Source organism: Myodes glareolus, chromosome 17 (assembly GCF_982192425.1).
Source record: "Myodes glareolus chromosome 17, mMyoGla1.1, whole genome shotgun sequence".
Classification (NCBI taxonomy): Eukaryota; Metazoa; Chordata; class Mammalia; order Rodentia; family Cricetidae; genus Myodes; species Myodes glareolus.
Genome location: NC_142042.1, coordinates 12,376,968 through 12,395,433, shown reverse-complemented (window position 1 = coordinate 12,395,433; position 18,466 = coordinate 12,376,968). Strand labels below are relative to the sequence as shown.

Below are 18,466 nucleotides of genomic sequence, written 5' to 3'. Positions count from 1 at the left end.
CAGCTCTTTTCTAGGAATGTGGCTGTTACCAAGCATCTAACGAGAACCCACCATTCTGCCTGGTGTTGCCTTTGCCTAAGGAGGAACAATATAGACTGGGTCTATGGTACAGCCCTGCACATCCAGTCAGCTGCCTCTCCGCCTGTGACAGTCGCAGGCACTGGCGTTTCCTCTTCTGCAAAATGGCCATGCATCATGGTTGGGGAGATGAAATGAAGCGATCCATGTAAAATGCTTAATCAGGCACTTGGCCTGGGGTGCCCACTTAATATTAGTAATTAAATCAGACTAGAGTGGAGATATTAACTCCCTGAGAACACGTGGTTAATAAGTGATGAAACTCGCAGTGTCTGTTGTGTAAGTCGGCGAAGCTGCTTAACTCCAGACTTTTCATTTGAGGGGAGTGGGGCATCGCAGAGGACAAAGGTCACCAAAATTTACCAGATCCACCACTCTTGGGAGGAGCATGAAAGACAGGTCCCTGCTCTGTTGGAGGCCAGTGTTTCTACATCAACATGGAAGAGAAGCCCGGCATTGGCTGGGCTACAGGGTATCTGTGCAAGTGCCGAAGCATGGCCCTCACGTATGAAGGTGACGGCAAGTTAAACTGGTCAGCGGTATCTTGCAGAGAACACTTTAGCGTAGGTGTGAAATGACTTATTAATGTTTCCGAAATCACAGACTTATGTGGTAAGGGCTGAGAGAGGTCAAGAAATGCAGCCTTTGCCATTAGTTATAAACTGGCTAGGATTTTTGGTGATTTCCAGCTTAGAAACTACAATAACATATGGTCAGTCTGCCCTGGGAACCATCGGCATGCTTGGCAGCAAATGTAGAAGACAGGGTGAGGTGGCAGGAAGTATCATGGGTGAATTGGTGAAGGTTGCGTCCAGCTGCATCAGCTGTCAGCGTGGAAAGTCTTAGGGGGCTGGTAAAGTTTTTAGGCAAACATCATATTGAGCAAGGTAACCCAGATCTAGAAAGTCAAATATCACATGTACTCACTCATAAGTGGCTTTTAGACATAAAGCAAAGAAAACCAGCATACAATTCACAATCTCAGAGAACTAAGACAACAAAGAGGACCCTAAGAGAGACATGCATGGATGTAATCTACATGGGAAGTAGAAAAAAGGCAAGATCTCCTGAGTAAATTGGGAGCATGGGGACCATGGGAGAGGACAGAGAGGGAGCAGAGAGGAAGGGAGAAAAGGGGAGAAAAATATACAGCTCAATAAAAACAGTAAAATAAAAAGAAAAAAAATCACCTAAAGTTTGTTCTCCATGGAAAACCCTCAAGTGAGCTGAGCTGGCAAGGGTCAACTGTGCACACGCAGGTCTCCCAGGCTTTACCTTTGAGTCTTAAGCTGATTTTGCAGAGCGATGGATGTACAACGGAAAGGAATATGGACACAGAATTTGTGAACTTGTGTTGCCTTTAAAGTCTGGGCAGTGGTGGGGCACACCTTTAATCATAGCACTTGGGAGGCAGAAGCAGGCAGATCTGAGTCTGAGGTCAGCCTGGTCTACAGCGTGAGTTCCAGGTCAGCCAGGGCTGCACAACTCCATGGCACGATTTGCACTTACTGCTTGATAGTTTATCTCGTGTTCTGTTGTTGCTGTTTGTTTGTTTGTTTGCTTGCTTGCTTGCTTTAAACTAATTCCCGGAAGGAACTGTGTTCCTCTCGTTCTGTTTCTCACAGTTGTAGAATCTTGTGCAGGAGGGTAAGAGAACTATGTAATTATAGGAATTTACAACTTAGTTTTTATGGAAGAAAAGTAGAATTTGAAGATTTTTGAAGTACTACTCACGTAGGCTTTAGTAGTGCCTCACAGAAGCACAGAGTTGACCAAATGTAACAACCTAATCTAAAAATCTTAACATCGCCTTAAAAAATAAGAAGCAAACTTTAAAAACATCTAAATTCTAACATTCTACATAATATTTCTAATAAATCACTCCAAAGTAATATTACATTTCAATTAGAAAAATGTCTTTCTTAGCTATCTAGAGTATATAGCCAAACAAAATATGCAAATCATTTTTAATTAGTGAAAGGAAACAGTTTAATTGTATCATTAAAACTTCTCACGTGGCATTTGGGTCAATTCCTGTGGCTACGACCAAAAGAACTTGAACTACGTGTGTATTCATAGGGTTTATGTCTCGTAGTTCTGGAGTTAGCAAGTCCAAGACCCGAGATCGAGGCCCCATCAGATTCGGTGTTGGGGAAGGCTGAGTCCCTGCTTTAAACATGGAGCTCCGCTGTGGTGTCCTCACGTGGTAGAGTGACTGAGGAGAACCGAGACGATCTTTCCCGGGATGGAGGTCTGGTGGTGAGGGCAGAGTAACACTGCCTCCACAGTGAGTGTCCAGACTGGTTTGGAAAGTCCCAGGCAGACCATGGCTGCATGAGTTTCTCAGATTATCTTGAATCTTTACATAATTTGAGCATCGTTGAACTCTTACTTTTTTTCTTGGATATTTAAGTGAATTCCACTAATTAATATTTTCTATTAAACCTTCCTATGGCAATGGTAGACTTAGACATACAGTCACTTTCGAGGAGTTTGACAGGATCTGTCAGAAACCTGACACATTGATATCCTCTACCTTATTCTGAAAACCACGAATTATTCCTATAGCTGGCTGTGTATATAAAGATTAATGCTTATGAAGGTCAGACACTGGAAAGAACCTCAGTGTCCGAATCTAGGAACTGGTTAAAAGTAGGACATAGAACAGGATGTTAAAAAGCTGTTGAAATGATAAGATTGGTTTAAGTATATCAAATGAACATTCTATCTCAACAATGACAGAACAAATATTTAATTCACTTTAAGATATCTTTCCATGATTGAAATATAAATTGAGAAGCAGACTAAGATAAATAAGACTAAGTGCTTTATACTACTTAAAATCGCTGTCTAGGCTCGTAATCTCTACTCTGGTCTGGTATCCGATTCAGCATCCACAGGAAGTTTTAAAGCTTGGATTCCTTCTCCATCTTTCCCTGTTACACAGACTTTTTCCCGAAAGGTGGGCAGTTGAACTCTTAGGTCTGCTGAGCCTGTGCCCCAATGAAAAAAATCCCAGCCTTGTTTTCCATGAGGGGTCGGACAGCCCTTCCAGCCAGAAGTTAGAATCTTGGCTTCAACTCCACTGGTTTTTGAGTTTTATCCTCAGTCTTATATTAAAAGGGACCAGTGTCATCCCCGAAAGCCTGGTGCCACAGTTTGGAATCCCGTTTCACACAAGTCCTGAGGACTTGCCTTCACTTAGCATTGGGCTGAATGGCTACACACAGACCCTGGATGTCAATGGCCTGCAAAGGCCTTGTCCTCAATCGCCTGTGGGTTGGAGAGTCTCCTGGGAAAGAGACTGACCTGAAGGGGTGGGGATGGAAAACCCAGCATGCATAATCACATAGGTCCCATCGGAATGGGTGACTAGGAGGAAGAAATGAACGAGAGGAGCGGGGGTGTTCAGACCAAAGTCTCCCTTCCTACACCGTATGCTTAATAAGTGATAACTGTAGCCTGAAACTAAATGATGCTGACCGATCAAGACTGGAGTTGGAGGTGTAGAAATTGATCTCTTGGAGAAAGCATTTGGCCCTGAAAGAGTAATTCAATACTACTACCTTGGCAAGACTATGCCTGGCACTATAAGCCTGCTTTTGATTACTGAACAGAACTCATAAATAAGAAATGGCCTGGACGCTACCTGCAGAAAACATTCATTGATGATTGGTGCTGTGTTGCTGCTATCACTAGTCCAGAGTGGAAATTGTAAGACAGCACATTTGACGTATTGATGCCCTCGTGATCGCCCATTCATTTATGAGCCAGACATTCAGTCACCTGTTGTGAGCAGACAGAGCCCCTGGGTGCTGGTGGGAATAAAAGATAACAAAAGGCACTCCCTCCATGAACTTTTGGCTGATTCTGGGAGATAATTTGCATGCAAGCAGTGCCCTGTGGTGGGAGGCCAGGAGTGACCGGACTGATACAGGAGTATCCGGAGGAGGGGTGCCATGGTGTCCGCGGGTGGCTTAGCTGGAGATTTCACCGAGAGTGATGCTTGTCTTCTTTCCGTTCCTTCCTAGGATGTGCGGCTCTTCTCCACGATGAATGAGTGTCACTATGACAAACGGATGGAGTTCTTCTACAACCGGAGCAACACGGACACTGTCGACGAGTGGACGGGGACGAGGCTTCTGATCGTGTTGTGTGTGGGGACATTTTTCTGCCTCTTCATATTTTTCTCTAACTCCCTGGTCATTGCAGCCGTGATCACGAACAGGAAGTTCCACTTTCCCTTCTACTACCTGCTGGCTAACTTAGCGGCTGCGGACTTCTTCGCGGGTATCGCCTATGTGTTCCTGATGTTCAACACGGGCCCAGTGTCGAAAACCTTGACTGTCAACCGCTGGTTTCTCCGGCAGGGACTCCTGGACGCCAGCCTGACAGCCTCTCTGGCCAATTTGCTGGTGATAGCGGTGGAAAGACACATGTCAATCATGAGGATGCGGGTGCATAGCAACTTGACCAAAAAGAGGGTGACGCTGCTCATCCTGTTGGTGTGGGCCATTGCCATCTTCATGGGGGCGGTCCCCACATTGGGCTGGAATTGCCTCTGCAACATCTCTGCCTGCTCTTCTCTGGCCCCCATTTACAGCAGGAGTTACCTCATTTTCTGGGCCGTGTCAAACCTCCTGGCCTTCTTCATCATGGTGGTGGTATATGTGCGCATTTACATGTACGTCAAGAGGAAAACCAACGTGTTGTCTCCACACATGAGTGGCTCCATGAGCCGCCGAAGGGCTCCCATGAAGCTAATGAAGACGGTGATGACTGTCTTAGGTAAGAGGAGCCATGAGCCAGTGTTCCCATTCAAGCTGCAAACGGCTGCTGAGTGCCCCCTGTGTGCAAGGTACTCCCTGTGCAGCCAGAAGGCAGCAGAGTTAAGATGTAAATTCCCACTCACAGAGCATAATATAGTGAGAAAGTACATGTTTTGATAGGGCAAACAGCACCACCAGGACCTAGAAGACCAGGCTTTCACTAAAAAAATGTAGCAAGGAAGCAGAATAGATGCCATACAGGTATAACTTGTAGTTTTAAAAGGCATGTGAGGGCCCGCGTGCTTTGGAGCAGAGTTGCGAAAGTAAGGAAGGGACAGCCTGATCTGAGACATGTCACCAGATGGATGAAGAATGGGAATGGGAGGACATGAGGTCAGATAGCCAGCAGACGAGGCGGCACCCTCAGATTATGTAGGGCCATGCAATTGTAAGGACGTCTGTGTTTCTGAGTGAGGTGACAAGCAACTGGAAGGGTCTGGACCAGATACTGCTGCAGGAGGATGCTGGCGTGGGATGAGAGCAGAGGTGAAAGCTGCATAAGGGGGCATCCTGGGACTTGGGAGCGTCCACAGAAGCCAGAGTACGGTGGAAGTGATGGCCGGATCCTCAATGCTCCTTAAAGAGAGTTGAGGGCACTTTCCAGGCTCAGAACTAGAAACCTACTACTTAGGTGACTGAGGCAGGAGGATAGCAGAGAGTTCAATCCCAGCCTGAGCAGAGAGTGATGCCCTTTCTGAGAAAGAAGCTGTGTGAGAGGATGCGGTAAAATGTGTGTTAATGTTGATGAGAGGTACGGGGCGGGTGAGGATGCGATAAAATGTGTGTTAATGTTGATGAGAGGTACGGGGTGTGTGTGTGTGTGGAATATTATTAACAAAGACAAGGAAGACCGAAGAGGAGGTGCTGTTGGGAGTGTCAGGAGGGCAGAGTCAGACAAGTTCAGTTTAAGATCCTTGCAGATACTCAAGTAGAGTGGAGGTCCTGTGCTCACAGGACAGTGATTAGGGCTTTTGTTCTGGTCTTGTAAACATTTGAGAAACTCTACAGGAAGAAATGGTCCTAAAGCCACCTGACCACTCCACCATGAAAGTGGATGTAAGGTGGTGGAGAGGAGGATTTAGGGGAGGCACCTCCATAAGGGATGGCCAGGAGGGAGGTCCCAGGAAGGACCTGAGAAATCCTGGCAGCCTGGAAGGCAAGAGAAGACAGCCAATGAAACAGACTCCAGATGGAGGTTCCTTGGTACAAAACACTTAGGAACAGAAGGGTTTCAAACTCCCTGTGGTTTACACTGGAAAAGAAAATTATTTCAGATTTTGGAACATTTTGGCCATGTTGGAAAACACAGAATGTATGCGGTGTGGATGGAAGCCACACCACCACCTTGTCTCTAGGACTTGGAGTCAACAGACAACAAGCAAGATGGTTCAAACCAAGGGCATATTTAATAAATATTTATAGCCAGGTAGTGGTGATGCACTTCTTTAATCCAAGAACTCAGGAGACAGAGGCAGGCGGATCTCTGTGAACACAAGGCCAGTCTGGTCTACAAGAGCTAGTTCCAGGACAGGCTCAAAGCTACAGAGAAACCCTGTCTGAAAAATAAAAAAAATAAAATAAAATTTGTATAGTGCCCAATATACACCAAATAGTGCCCTAGGTTTTATTTATTTATTTATTTATTTAGTTAATTATTTAGCTATTTTTTTTAATGAGGATTATCAGGTGCTTCAATTATCCTGCCATGACCGGGTAGAGAAACCAAGCATAGGGTTTGAGCAACGTGTCCTAAATCATTTATTTGTTGGTGGCAAGCCAAGGTCTTGTCAGGGTCTATGGTAATGAGTTCTTATTCGTTTAGAGAGAGACTGTGTATGTGTCTGTGTCTCTGTCTGTGTGTGTATCTATCTCTGTGTGTGTGTGTGTGTGTGTGTGTGTGTGTGTGTATGTAGTCAGAGGCTAACCTCAGGTGATATTCCTCAAATGCTTTCTGGTTTTTTTTTTAGATTCTTATTTATTTATTTATCTATTTATTTATTTTATTGCTTTTATTGAGCTATATATTTTTCTCCACTCTCCTCCCTTCCTCCCCACTCTCCTTCTACCCTCTCCCATGATCCTCACACTTCCAATTTACTCAGGAGATCTTGACTTTTTCTACTTCCCATGTAGATTAGATCCTTGTGTATTTCTCTTAGGGTCCTCATTGTTGTCTAGGTTATCTGGGGTTGTGAATTGTAGGTTGGCTTTTCTTTGTTTTGTGTCTAAAAGTCACTTATGAATGAGTATATATTGTATTTGTCTTTCTGGGTCTGGGTTACCTTACTCAATATAATGTTATCTAGATCTATTCGTTTGTCTGCAAATTTCAAGATGTCATTATTTTTTGTCCACTGGGTAGTACTCCATTGTGTAATGTACCACATTTTCTTTATCCATTCTTCAATCAAGGAGCATTTAGGTTGTTTCCAGGTTCTGGCTATGACAAATAATGCTGGTTTTGTTTTGTGTGACAATCTTTCACTGGCCTGGAGCTCACCAGTTAGGTTAAGTGACTGACCGACAAGCCTTAGGAATCCAGCTATTTCTGTCTCCTGAGCACTAGGGTTACAAATGTATTCCGCCATGTCCTACTTTTAACATAAATTCTGTGGCTTCAATCATGCAGGGAAAGCATTTACCTACAAAACAAACTCCCAAGCCCTGTGTGTGTGTGTGTGTGTGTGTGTGTGTGTGTGTGTGTGTGTGTGGTGTCCAGCCTTCTTCTTGACCACCTCACTGTCCCCTTAGCAGGTTGCAAAGACAAGCTTGCATTTATGGTTATTTCCCCCTGAACTTTATGGGTTCTTGATTCTCCCAGTAAAGACTGAAGGTTAGCCTAAACAGGCACCTCAATGAGCTGGGATATTCCTCCTGCTCGGTTTGTAGAGATAATTATCTGCGTGGCCGTATGTCTTCAGGAATTACTTATCTGCAGGAAACAATACCTTCTCCCTCAGCACATCCTCTGTAGCACACAGCAAGAGGTAGGAAGGGCTTCTGTCCCCCCAGCTGGGAAAAAAGCAGGTCTTTGCATTAGTTACCATCACAGGCTTCACTCTCCTGCGTGCGTTTGCTACAGTTATGGGAGAGTTTAAAATAAGGGATGTGTGTGGTTCCGACAGGTGTGTTGTGGGCTAAGAGAAAAACCACCATAAGCAGTGAAATCGCCCAGAAAGATGAGAGAAGTCGTGGATTCAGAGGCAGAAGCACCGCGGAACTGGTTAGTGACAAGGAGAGATTTTGGTGCTGAGGATCTGGGGAAATTCTCTGGCGGTGAGACAGAGGGATTTGGTGGAAGACAGGAAGTCTGAGAAGGGGAAATGAAACTGAAGAGGTAGGTGGTGAAGGTGTTGTCTTAAGATGTCTGCCTTCCAATGTCTATAATGACAGAGATTTGGGGTCTGACCCCAAGTGTTTTGAAAGTTTTCTGTAAAGTGATCTGAAGCACACTGATTCATCTTTTGGGGAAGTAAAATCTCCCCATTTGGTATTGAATTGATTGCCTTTAAATTCTTTACAAGATCTAATTAGCCAAAAAAAAAAAAAAAAAGGAAGGTGTGTGGTGTGTGTGTGTGTGCCGGAACAATAAATGAATCAGACTCCTGCAGGGCAGTAGCCAACACAGACTTATGTAGATTAACTGTGTCAAAATGCAGATTCTTTTCCACGAGAGCATCTCCCAATATCTTAGAGAGGAAGCATCCAGGTGCTCTCCTCATGCAAAAATTCTGTTGTCCAAAACAAATATCTCTCAGATGGTGGACTATAGGAGAATCAGCACTTCTGGGGCCTGCCATCATTGCAACCACTGGTTCTCAGAAGATCAGACAAGTAGCTATGTGATTTGGGTATTGCAATAAAAAATGTTAAACCTTGTTAAGGAGGGAATATCCACTATGTTGGATTAAGCCCCAAAGTTTCTTAGAAATGTTAGAAAGTCAGTCCATAAATATTCATAAACAGTTTCAAGGAGGCAAGTGGCTGAACAAATTCAGTGAACTTTGTCTCACTTCCAGGGAGGAGAGTTTGGAGGAAGAGGGTCTTAGAAAATCTAGGATATAGTCTAGAAGGGAAGGAAGAACTCATGTGGGCAGAAGAAGATGCCCTAAGGATGAGAAACAGCACAATCAAAAGTGATGGTCAACAGTGCTGAGGATGCTGAAGAGTTGCTGAATGGTTGAGCACCCTTGTTCTTACAGAGGACCAGGTTTGATTCCCATTACCCACATGGTGGCTCACAACCATCCACAACTCCAGTTCAGGGATCAGATGCCCTCTTCTGAATGCCCAACTCACCAGGTGTAAGCATAGTGCACATAAATGCATGCAGGTAAAACATTCAATGCACATAAAATTAAGTAAATAGATTTAAAAACATAATCTTTTTTTAAAAGTGATGTTAGAAATACCCAAAGCCTAGCACACAAGGAAGGCCCAGCACCACAGATGCTTGCTTTCCTATCATAGACCAAGTTCCACGGTGAGCCAGAAAAGTCGGCTGTCCTTTCAGTTGGCCATGAAAAGCTCACAGAGCAGGATCGAGGATCAACAGCTTTTGAGGGTGGTGGTGATGGTGGTGCTGGGAGTTCTGAATCCTCATGATTGGAGAGGCATGTCAGCATCCTGTTCATATCTCAGCGGCACATGTCCATGGAGGAAGTCACTTTCGGGTACTCACTGAAAAGACATGGGAGACATATGATCTCTCCTTCCAAAGAGCGCCACACCCTGCCTAAGATGCAGTTTTGAAATCCTACTTCTCAATAAACCTAATCCGCTGTTGTCACCGAACGTATACACAAAACCATGTTTATTGTCCAACAATATGCCATGTCATCTGTGGACACAGGGATCAGAAGCCAGCTGAATTTCTTCTATTTTGCAATGTCTTACAAAACAAAGGTGAAGGGGATTTGTGAACCTATGATTTTAAAGTCCTCCATGAGGCTTCCTGTTCTATGGAGTGCTTAAGCTGTGGGTTGTGATCCATTAATGTACTCCACAGCTACCCATGAGGGTATGCCAAGATAGTATATACCAAACTTAATCGTACCAAATTTATAAATTAGATTGACAGTGGCAACTAATCAAAACTCAGCAACTTCAACATATAGGATTTTCTTTTTCTCTTTTTTCCTTAAAATAACATTTTTATGGCTTCTCTTTTTCATATCCAAACTGCCAGCGAAGGAGTTTGCCCTTTGGAGTCATTGCTGAGTAATATAAGGATTACTCAGCTAGGACCGCAGTGACACCAGGGCAGCTGGGGTGATCCTTAAGCTCCATGCCAAGTAACTAATGGAAGGTAGACGTATGCAGTATGAATCTGCTGGACAGCTGTGTCCCATGTGCGACAGGGGTGAAACTTCATCACGCTAAGCAGAGCAGAGTGCAAACCAAGTTTATGGATTCTTCTCTAGTTTTCTTTTCCAGACCAAAGTTGACTGGCTATCAGACACTAAAGGAAGAGGGAGATACTGTGATGAAACCTCAAATCAATACATTATAAAAAAAACAATGCCCAATAAAAAGAAACACCAGCACACATTGTACTGAATAGGTTTAAGTGCCATGTGCTAATCTTTGTTTTGTGTGTATTACATGTGCTGGAGTCTTATCTAAGGTGAATTCATTTTTATTTTTTGGTTATGGTCAGGAATATTTCAAAAGCTAAGGCCTTAAGATCGAAGAGATGGTTTCTCTCGCTTTCTGTCCCCCCATCTCTTCTCGCTCTGTCTCTCTCTGCCAAAAAGCATTGATATGTGTGTGCATGTGTGTATGTACATATACACACATATATATGTATATATATTTATAAATTATATATATAAATAATTGCTAAGGGCTGTTGCAAAGGCTTGTGGTAATTACAACATGGAGCTAGACATTTTCTTCTTTCTTTCTTTCAACCATCTTACAGAGAGATTGGTGCTAGACCCTCCTTTGTTTCTGGGGAGACACTACTTTAGATTTTGACAGAATGAACAAATGGGGAAATCTAACTTTGGGGAAGTTGAGTGGCTTTTGGAAACCTGGACCTCAAAGAAACATCCAGGTTTGCTCAGATCCAGCTTGGCCCCCAGCGGCTGTGGCCAAGATGCCTGCAAAGCAGGCAGCAGCCAAAAGGGGGGCATTCTCAGTTTTCTTGTGGGTGCGCCCACATACCTGAGAAGGAGTGGTATGAGGAAGGATTCGTGGTTTGGGGTGGGGTGCAGTCTGCTGTGGTGAGGGAGATGTGGTGGCAGGAGTGGCCTGAGGCTGTGGTGGCAGAAGTGTCAGGCTGCTTGCTCTGAGGAGCAAGGGCGCAGACCGAAGACAGCAGGCCAGCTGTAGGCCTCAAAGCCTGCGTCCCCCTAGACAACCACTTCCTGAAGCAAGGCTCCACTTCCCTAGCACACCAAACCTCCTGAATTTGTGCCACCCACTGAAGCACAGATGTTTAAACATCTGAGCCCTCTGGAGGCCATTTCACAGTTAATTCCAACAGGATGGAGGAGCTGAAGGCAAACCCAGTGAGGGAGGGTTGCATCCCAGGAAGGAGAGAAAGGAGCAGTGATTGACAGCCTCCTCCAGTGAGATTTGTGTGCTCTAAGCACTTAAGATGCTAATTCATTTACCTTTCAAAACTCAGTACAGATGCTCCAACCAGAGTTGGAGCAAGTGTCACAGGAGTGGCTCTGACCCCCTCCTGGGATCTAACAGATCCATAGTTTTTTAACCCCATACTTAGCCCAGTAGATGGCAAGAGGAAGGATTTAGGAGCCTGTGGGGGGGGGGATCAGATTTAAATCCTGGCTTTGTGGCTTTCAAACTGTTCTATTTGTAGGACAGAGACAGCACCTTTGATATGGCGAGGGTTTAAAGGTTAAAGAGACACTACTTATCACACATCTAGGTTAATGCTCAACGCGTAGCAAGTACCAAGGAAACATTAGCTCTACTTCCTAGACCTTAGTTTAACTCAGGAGGGTTTCATCCCATATTCAAGCAGAATGTCCTCTTATCCCCAGAAATGCCACCAGGTACCCTAGAGACAGAGCCCAGAGGTTTGTGAGATTCTGCCATGTGGACAGGCAGTGACAAGGAAGCTGACTGGGCTCCTTTGCAGTGGGTGCCTGGCAGCTGGTAAATGGCACCATCTGTCTCTGGAGATGGAGCGTCTGCTGTGGTCACCACAAACTTTATTGATTTCTGTGATGACTTTTGCCCCCTAGACCAGATTCTGCCATGACTCCTACCTCTGACAGAGGGCATTTGCATTAATACTTCATTTCATTGTGAAGTTCATGAATAAAACATTGTGATACCCCAATGAAAACATGCTACAGCATCGCCTTGTGAAGTGGACAGACCGCTGCCTTTCAGGGCCTTTCTCTCTTATCCGTGTGCAGGGAATCGTATTAGACGGCACATGACTAAATCTGTTCAGAGTGGAGCCGTCAAGGCACCAACGCTTAGTAGAGTTTAGGGGTGTTTAGACTTAGTCTTGAAGTCTCTAAGAACAAGTGACCCATGTGCTTCAGGATGTACAATGGGACTCTGTGGGCTGAGGGAGACTGTTGTTCTCAGGCAGGCTAGAAATGAATGAGTGCCAAGATCCAGTTGCCCCTTTGCTGCTGCCCCAACGATGTTGCTGGATTTGTCCCCTCCTGTGTTTGTTCATTTTCTTATGAGTGTGACCAAACGCCTGACAAAAAGTAGTTATGGGGAAGGATTTATTCTGACCTTTGAGAGGAGAGAGTCCATCATTGTGGGGAAGATGTGTAGCAGGTAGCTCCAAGGTGGGACAACTCCATGGCAGGACAAACCATGGTGGCAGGAGTGTAAATAACGTTGCTCATTCACATCTCAGATGATCAGAGGAGAGAAAGGGAGATGCTGGCAATCAACCAACTTTCTCCTTTTTCTGTTTTGATTTAGTCAGAGTCCCCGGGTCATGGGTTGGTGCTGACAGATGTAGTATTGATCTTATCCTTCAGGAACCCCTTACCCCTCTGCTGATCCTCTTTGGAAATGCCCTCACCGACCCAAAGGTGAGCCTTATTGATGCCATTGGTGTTTCTTAACATAATCAAGATGGCAATGCAAATGAATCACCCACTCCCTCTTCTTGGGGAAGGCATGGGGACTGGGAAGGCCACCATGTCTATCGGTCTAGCTCTTTGTCCCACCTTTCCTGGATACCTTCCCTCCACAGCCTTGTCTGTCTTCTGCTTCTCCACACCTAGCCATTTGCCATCTCCTTCCTTCCTGCTGTTCCCCACCTCACTGTTCCAGGTGCCTCTTTTTGCAGTCAACTCAACTCTCATTTGTCCAAACCAGCACCCTTCCTCCCAGGCCCATCACAGCCGGTCACTTCCGGTTTCCTCCCACAACTCCCCACGAGTGCTAGTGTATTAAATGATAGTGTATTAAATGAAGCCAGCGTTGGAAATCCCTGTTCTCACTCCCTTCTTTGGATTTTCTTCTGACTTATCTTGTTTTTTGAAACCCAAGGAGGCTTCAGCTGGATTGAATAATCACTGTGTATTTTCTGAGAGTGAAGGACAGGAGCACTTTTTACATTTGATCTTCTGAGGAGGGGGTTATGGTGAAAGATCCTCCATCAGGCCTCCTGGAGGTATAGAATTGCACAATCCTGTCATGCCATCTCTGGGGCTTTGATTTCTGCCAATGAGGTCACTGTCGACCATGTAAGTGTCCCCCAGCCCCCACCAGTCTACAGCTAGGGTATTATAATGCATGCATGCTGGTCCGTGGTAGAATTTTTATCAAATTCACCACCACATTGTACCTGCTGGAAATCTCAACAGGAGGCTGCTGTGTTCAACAGGAAGTCAAGGCAAGTATATTGCGTGGGAGTCAAGGAAAAGGATGATTTCTGGAATCACAGACTGATGAATCAACGAGATGTCTGAAATAAAGGGTAGGAGAACCAAGACATTCTAATTGGAGACACCCCAAGTGAAACCCCTCCTCCATGCTTCCTGTCCCCGGGAGTTCTGTAGTGTGTCAGAAAAGATCCCATGGCCTTAAAGGACCACTGTCGTTTGAAAGTGCTGACTAAATTTATCTTGTAAATCATGGCTAGTGCTGTGGCCTGAGTTCAGGACTTCCTGCTTCCTTCTTGTGTTAGCAGGTGCTGATCTCATACCTCGTAGCAGGTTACCTGTCTAGTGCAGAAGCAATGCACAGGGGTCATCTACTGTGGTGTAATCCGAGGGCTTACTATACAATCATGGGCCTATCTTACTCTTCATGTTTTCTCAATGAATAGAGATTTCTGCTTTTTGTATCTTCTAAATCCTAAACATTTCTTTACTGCCTCCTATGACCTGGCCTCTACTCCAAAGACACGTTGCATGTGCCTGACTCTAGTGTTTTATGGTTGTCAGGAGACGACCAAGGCTTATGAGTCAGCAATGTGTCATGTGGAAATCATGTTAAGTCAAAGCTATTCTGTGTGGCTGCCCCATGTATGACTCACAGGAACCTGAACGATGGGTTTATCTGAGGAAACGAGACGCCTACCCAGAAAATGTAACTAAAAGAAATTAGCCAAAGGACCAAGCAGGGGAGCACTGTGGATTTGGATGGTCCCTGAAGGCTTCCCTTGGAGGTAGACTATAATCCAGATTTCCTATGGCCAGGAAGCCATTGCAGGACTACGTATGGGAAGGGAGGGAACAGAGCAGACTGCTTATGGAAGAAAGTTTTAAATGGCAGAGGCACCCTGCTTGTAAGGCATGCTGCGGCCAGAGCACAGGTCTTGTATCCTTAGACGGTATATTGTTGTCCCGTGTGCCGCAGAGACCAGACAGGTGTGAAAGCGTGATCTGGGCCTGAGGAGGTGTGATGCTGTACAGAGAGCCTCTCCTGAGGTTACCTGGGCAGACCGTGTGTTATGTAATGACACGCAATGCCCCCATCTCTGCCACCCATCTCACGCAGGAGCTCTGAGCTACTCAATGTGTCCTGCTGTGTGTGGCTTTACAGGGTTTCCCAGCCTCTGAACTCAGGTCCAGCAAACACATTACCCACTGAGCCACCTTCCCAACCCTGATTGTTTCATTTCTAATACTAATGCCATGCAGGAAAAAAATAGAATTTTATTTAAACGAGCACCACCTTGTTCTGTCTAACCCTTGTGCAAAGCTGCAAGGAAAGCATCCGCTGCCTCTATTTTCAGGATGAAGACATAGACTGAATAAGGCGGAAACCTGCCCAGGTCACAGGCCAAAAAGGCAAAGAAGCCTTTGTTTAAACTTCATCCCCTCCACCCAATCTGTGAGCCCTTGAGTGCACCAGCAGTGGTTACCTACTCTGCCTGGGGTGTGCCTGACTACCCGGTGGTCCCCCCTCCTCGGGCCCTTCTGCAGAAGCAGCTTCCTCAGCCTCAGTCCCAATGCTGTGGGGTCTGGTTTGTGTCACTAGAGACCTGTCATGTTATGCTGTGACCTAATTGCTTCCTTTTTGGTTCCCACCAGTAACATCCAGCCCCTTGTGGGAAATGCTTGCTTCTCAGTCAAGATCTATCTCTGTCTTTGAGGAAGAGCTTGCTTAATCTAGAAGAGGATCTGACCTTTCTCATTGACCATTAAGGCATGGAATGAGATTTCTTTGGGAGAGTTGGGCCTAAAGGTTGAAAGATCTCCAGGACCCTGAATGCTGTCTCATGAAATCCTCCTCAGGGCAGCTGGTCATGTGGAGTGGGGTTGTATCAGGGTCACAGTGTGGGAGTCTCTCATTCAAATGGCGACAGTAGAGTGAAGGCTCCAAAGAACACAGAGCTGTTTCTTTTCTCTTCCTGTTTCCCCAGATCCCCCTCATGCTCCATTGTTCCCTTATGAAGAACAAGTCAAGATAAAAGTAACGAAGATATTTAAGACGCTACAGCAGCATTTTAAAGCAAATGTGGTCCCTTATGTAAAGCCCTCCGCGACCAGCTCCCAAAGGCTTAGGCAACAAGATTGACCTCTTAACCTTAGATAGACGGGGCTAACCCTACCAGGAGCCAGGAGACTTATTAAATGCTCCCCCAGGATCAGGACTCACTGTGTATGTTGGTTGGTGTTTAATCTCCTTGATTTTGAAGTCTTTTCTTCTCTCACGCTTGTATCTTTTCCTTATCAAGCCGGAACACTGACACCAGGACAGCGGCTCGGTGTCGCTGAGAGCTCCTGCTTGTTATCTTGGCAGCTGGGAAGTCCCAGGGGCCCCCTCAGTGCTTCCAGATTCCTAGCATTTCCAAACTGGACTCAGGAGTCAGGGACAGAGCATCCCTGTTACGTTTTCAACCTGCCTATTTATAGGTCTAAGACAAGGCTGATGAATGCATGTCATGTCCGGAACAGCATCCCTCAGGACTGAGGTCACCTCAAGAGCCCCACAGGTGAGCCTGCGACCAAAGTTCAGAACTTGGTGTACAGCTTGACCCTTGGAGATTTGGTGCCTTCCTCCCCAGGAAATGTCCCAAACTCCTTGTTCCTGGGGCCTATTGTTGGGCCTGGTATCCTCACAAAAGCTCCGAGCTCCAGAGTCCCTGTGCTGGGTTTGTTTGTGAGGTTGGACAAGCTGTAGTCCTGGGACTGATTTGACTTCTTAGATGCCCCCCTGTGACTCCAGACATACATGGCAAACTGGTATCTATCTGTCTGCCTGCCTGCCTGCCTGCCTTCCTTGGTGCACATGTGTGCATTCATGTTTGTGTGGTCACGCATGTGCATGTTATATACATGTATATGGAGGCCATTCATCTTGGTGGGAATTTTATTTTCGTTCGTGTTCTGAGTCAGCCCCTGACTTTTCCCAGGAATTCCCTGATGAGGCGAGGCTGACGGGCCAGCAAGCCCCAGGGCTCCTCTGTCTCTTTCTGCCCAGCACTTGGATTACAAGTGCATGCCACTGTCGTTGGCTTTTCGTGTGGATTCCGGGGACTGAACCCAGGTCCTCATGCATGCACAGAAAGAACTTTTCCGACGGAGTCAGAAAGTTTGGAGGAAGGAAAGGGAGAAATGATATAATTATCTTATAATCTCAAAGAAGAAAAGAAATAAATTTTAAGGAGAAACTTATCAGTGTCTTACATGATTGAATGAGTGACAGTCAGAGACTTAGGAGACAGGGTCTGAGAAAGAGCTGTAGTAACAACAAAAGGGGGAGGTGGCTACAGTTTGAGTACTGCATGAGAGAGGCTTCATTCTCATGTGGCCCCTTGAGGACATGGCAGATGTCTTGAATAAGTCAGTGGGCTGTGGCGCCCTTTCGTGAAGTAAGATGCTAAGAGCACACTGGCACGAGATGTTCCTCACCATCAATAAGGTTCATCAGCATCTCTGCGCTCGACTGAGTTTCCTGAAGACGCCCCTTGTCACTTTCTCAGGATGGGCACATAGACACCTAGAGATAGAGGGGAAACTTGTAACAAGCCCTTTTCTCTCCCACAGCCAGCTCCCAAATGATGACAGGGAGACTTCTTATTAATTATGAAAGCTTGGCCTTTCGCTTAGGCTTACCCCTAACTAGCTCTTATAACTTAAATCCATCTTTTCCTATTAATCTACATTCTACTATGTGGCTTTTAAAAACCTCTTCTTCATTTCTGTACTTCCGATTTATTCAGCATCTCCTGGCATCTTCTTGGCATAGTTTGTACACCAAAATTTCTCCTCCTGGAAGTTTCTCTTTCTTCCAGAAACTTTCTCTCCCTGGAAGTTCTGCCTAGCTATTTTCCATCTAGATTTTATTAAGTCAATCACAGTGACCCATCTTCACACAGATGTTGTGCAACAGAACCCGGTTTCCCGGACAGCTGTTTGGAGGGCTCCTCAAACGACACAATTCCTATAGACATGTGGTCTAAGGAGGTGCTATGGCTCTTGTGTCAAGAGGCATTTTCAGCTTGTACATAAATTCTTTGTTCCCTCTTATCTCAATGTAAGCAGGGACATTGTTCATTTCCTGGCCACCCAGCCCCGAACAATCACACAGAAACTGTATCAATTACAACACTGCTTGGCCTATTAGCCCAGGCTTCTTATTAACTGACTCTTACATTTTAAATTAACCCATTTCTCGTAGTCTATGTATCTCCATGAGGCTGTGGCCTATCGGTAAGGTTCTGGCATCTGTCTCTTTCAGCAGCTACATGGCGTCTCCTTGGATCTACCTACTTTTTCTCTCTCTGTCTCTACCAGCATGGCTATAGTCTGCCCTGCTATAGACCAAAACAGCTTTATTCACTAACCAATAAAAGCCACACATATACAGAAGGACATCGCATATCACCTGGGGAGAGGAGGGAGTGCATTCTCACAGGCAAAAGGTGCAGCATTGTGTGAGCAGGGAAAAGAACATGAAAACACCAGGCAACCCAGGCAGAGGTGGTTTGAGGGGAGTGGCTGAAGAAATCAGTTTGACTAGTGGAAAAACAAAACAACAAAATAGTGGTTTAGAAACAGAAGAAGTCCAATTAAAAAAAATAGTGTCCCTAAGTGAAATCCCCTACCTTCCTATAGAACATGATATACTGATATCCTGTCTTGTAAAACCCCAGA

The 18,466-nt window shown here is 45.5% G+C and overlaps 1 protein-coding gene across 3 annotated transcripts in view; it reads left to right on the top strand.

The window, feature by feature from the left end:
- Lpar3 (lysophosphatidic acid receptor 3) overlaps positions 1-18,466 on the top strand; it is a 63,008-nt gene that overhangs the window by 15,725 nt on the left and 28,817 nt on the right. For all 3 annotated transcript variants that reach the window (XM_085677596.2, XM_048453650.3, XM_085677595.2), the window contains exon 2: positions 4,110-4,866. In XM_085677596.2, coding sequence (XP_085533722.1) covers positions 4,131-4,866 — 736 coding nt within the window. In that variant the 5' untranslated portion in view covers positions 4,110-4,130. The remainder of the gene's footprint in view (positions 1-4,109; positions 4,867-18,466) is intronic.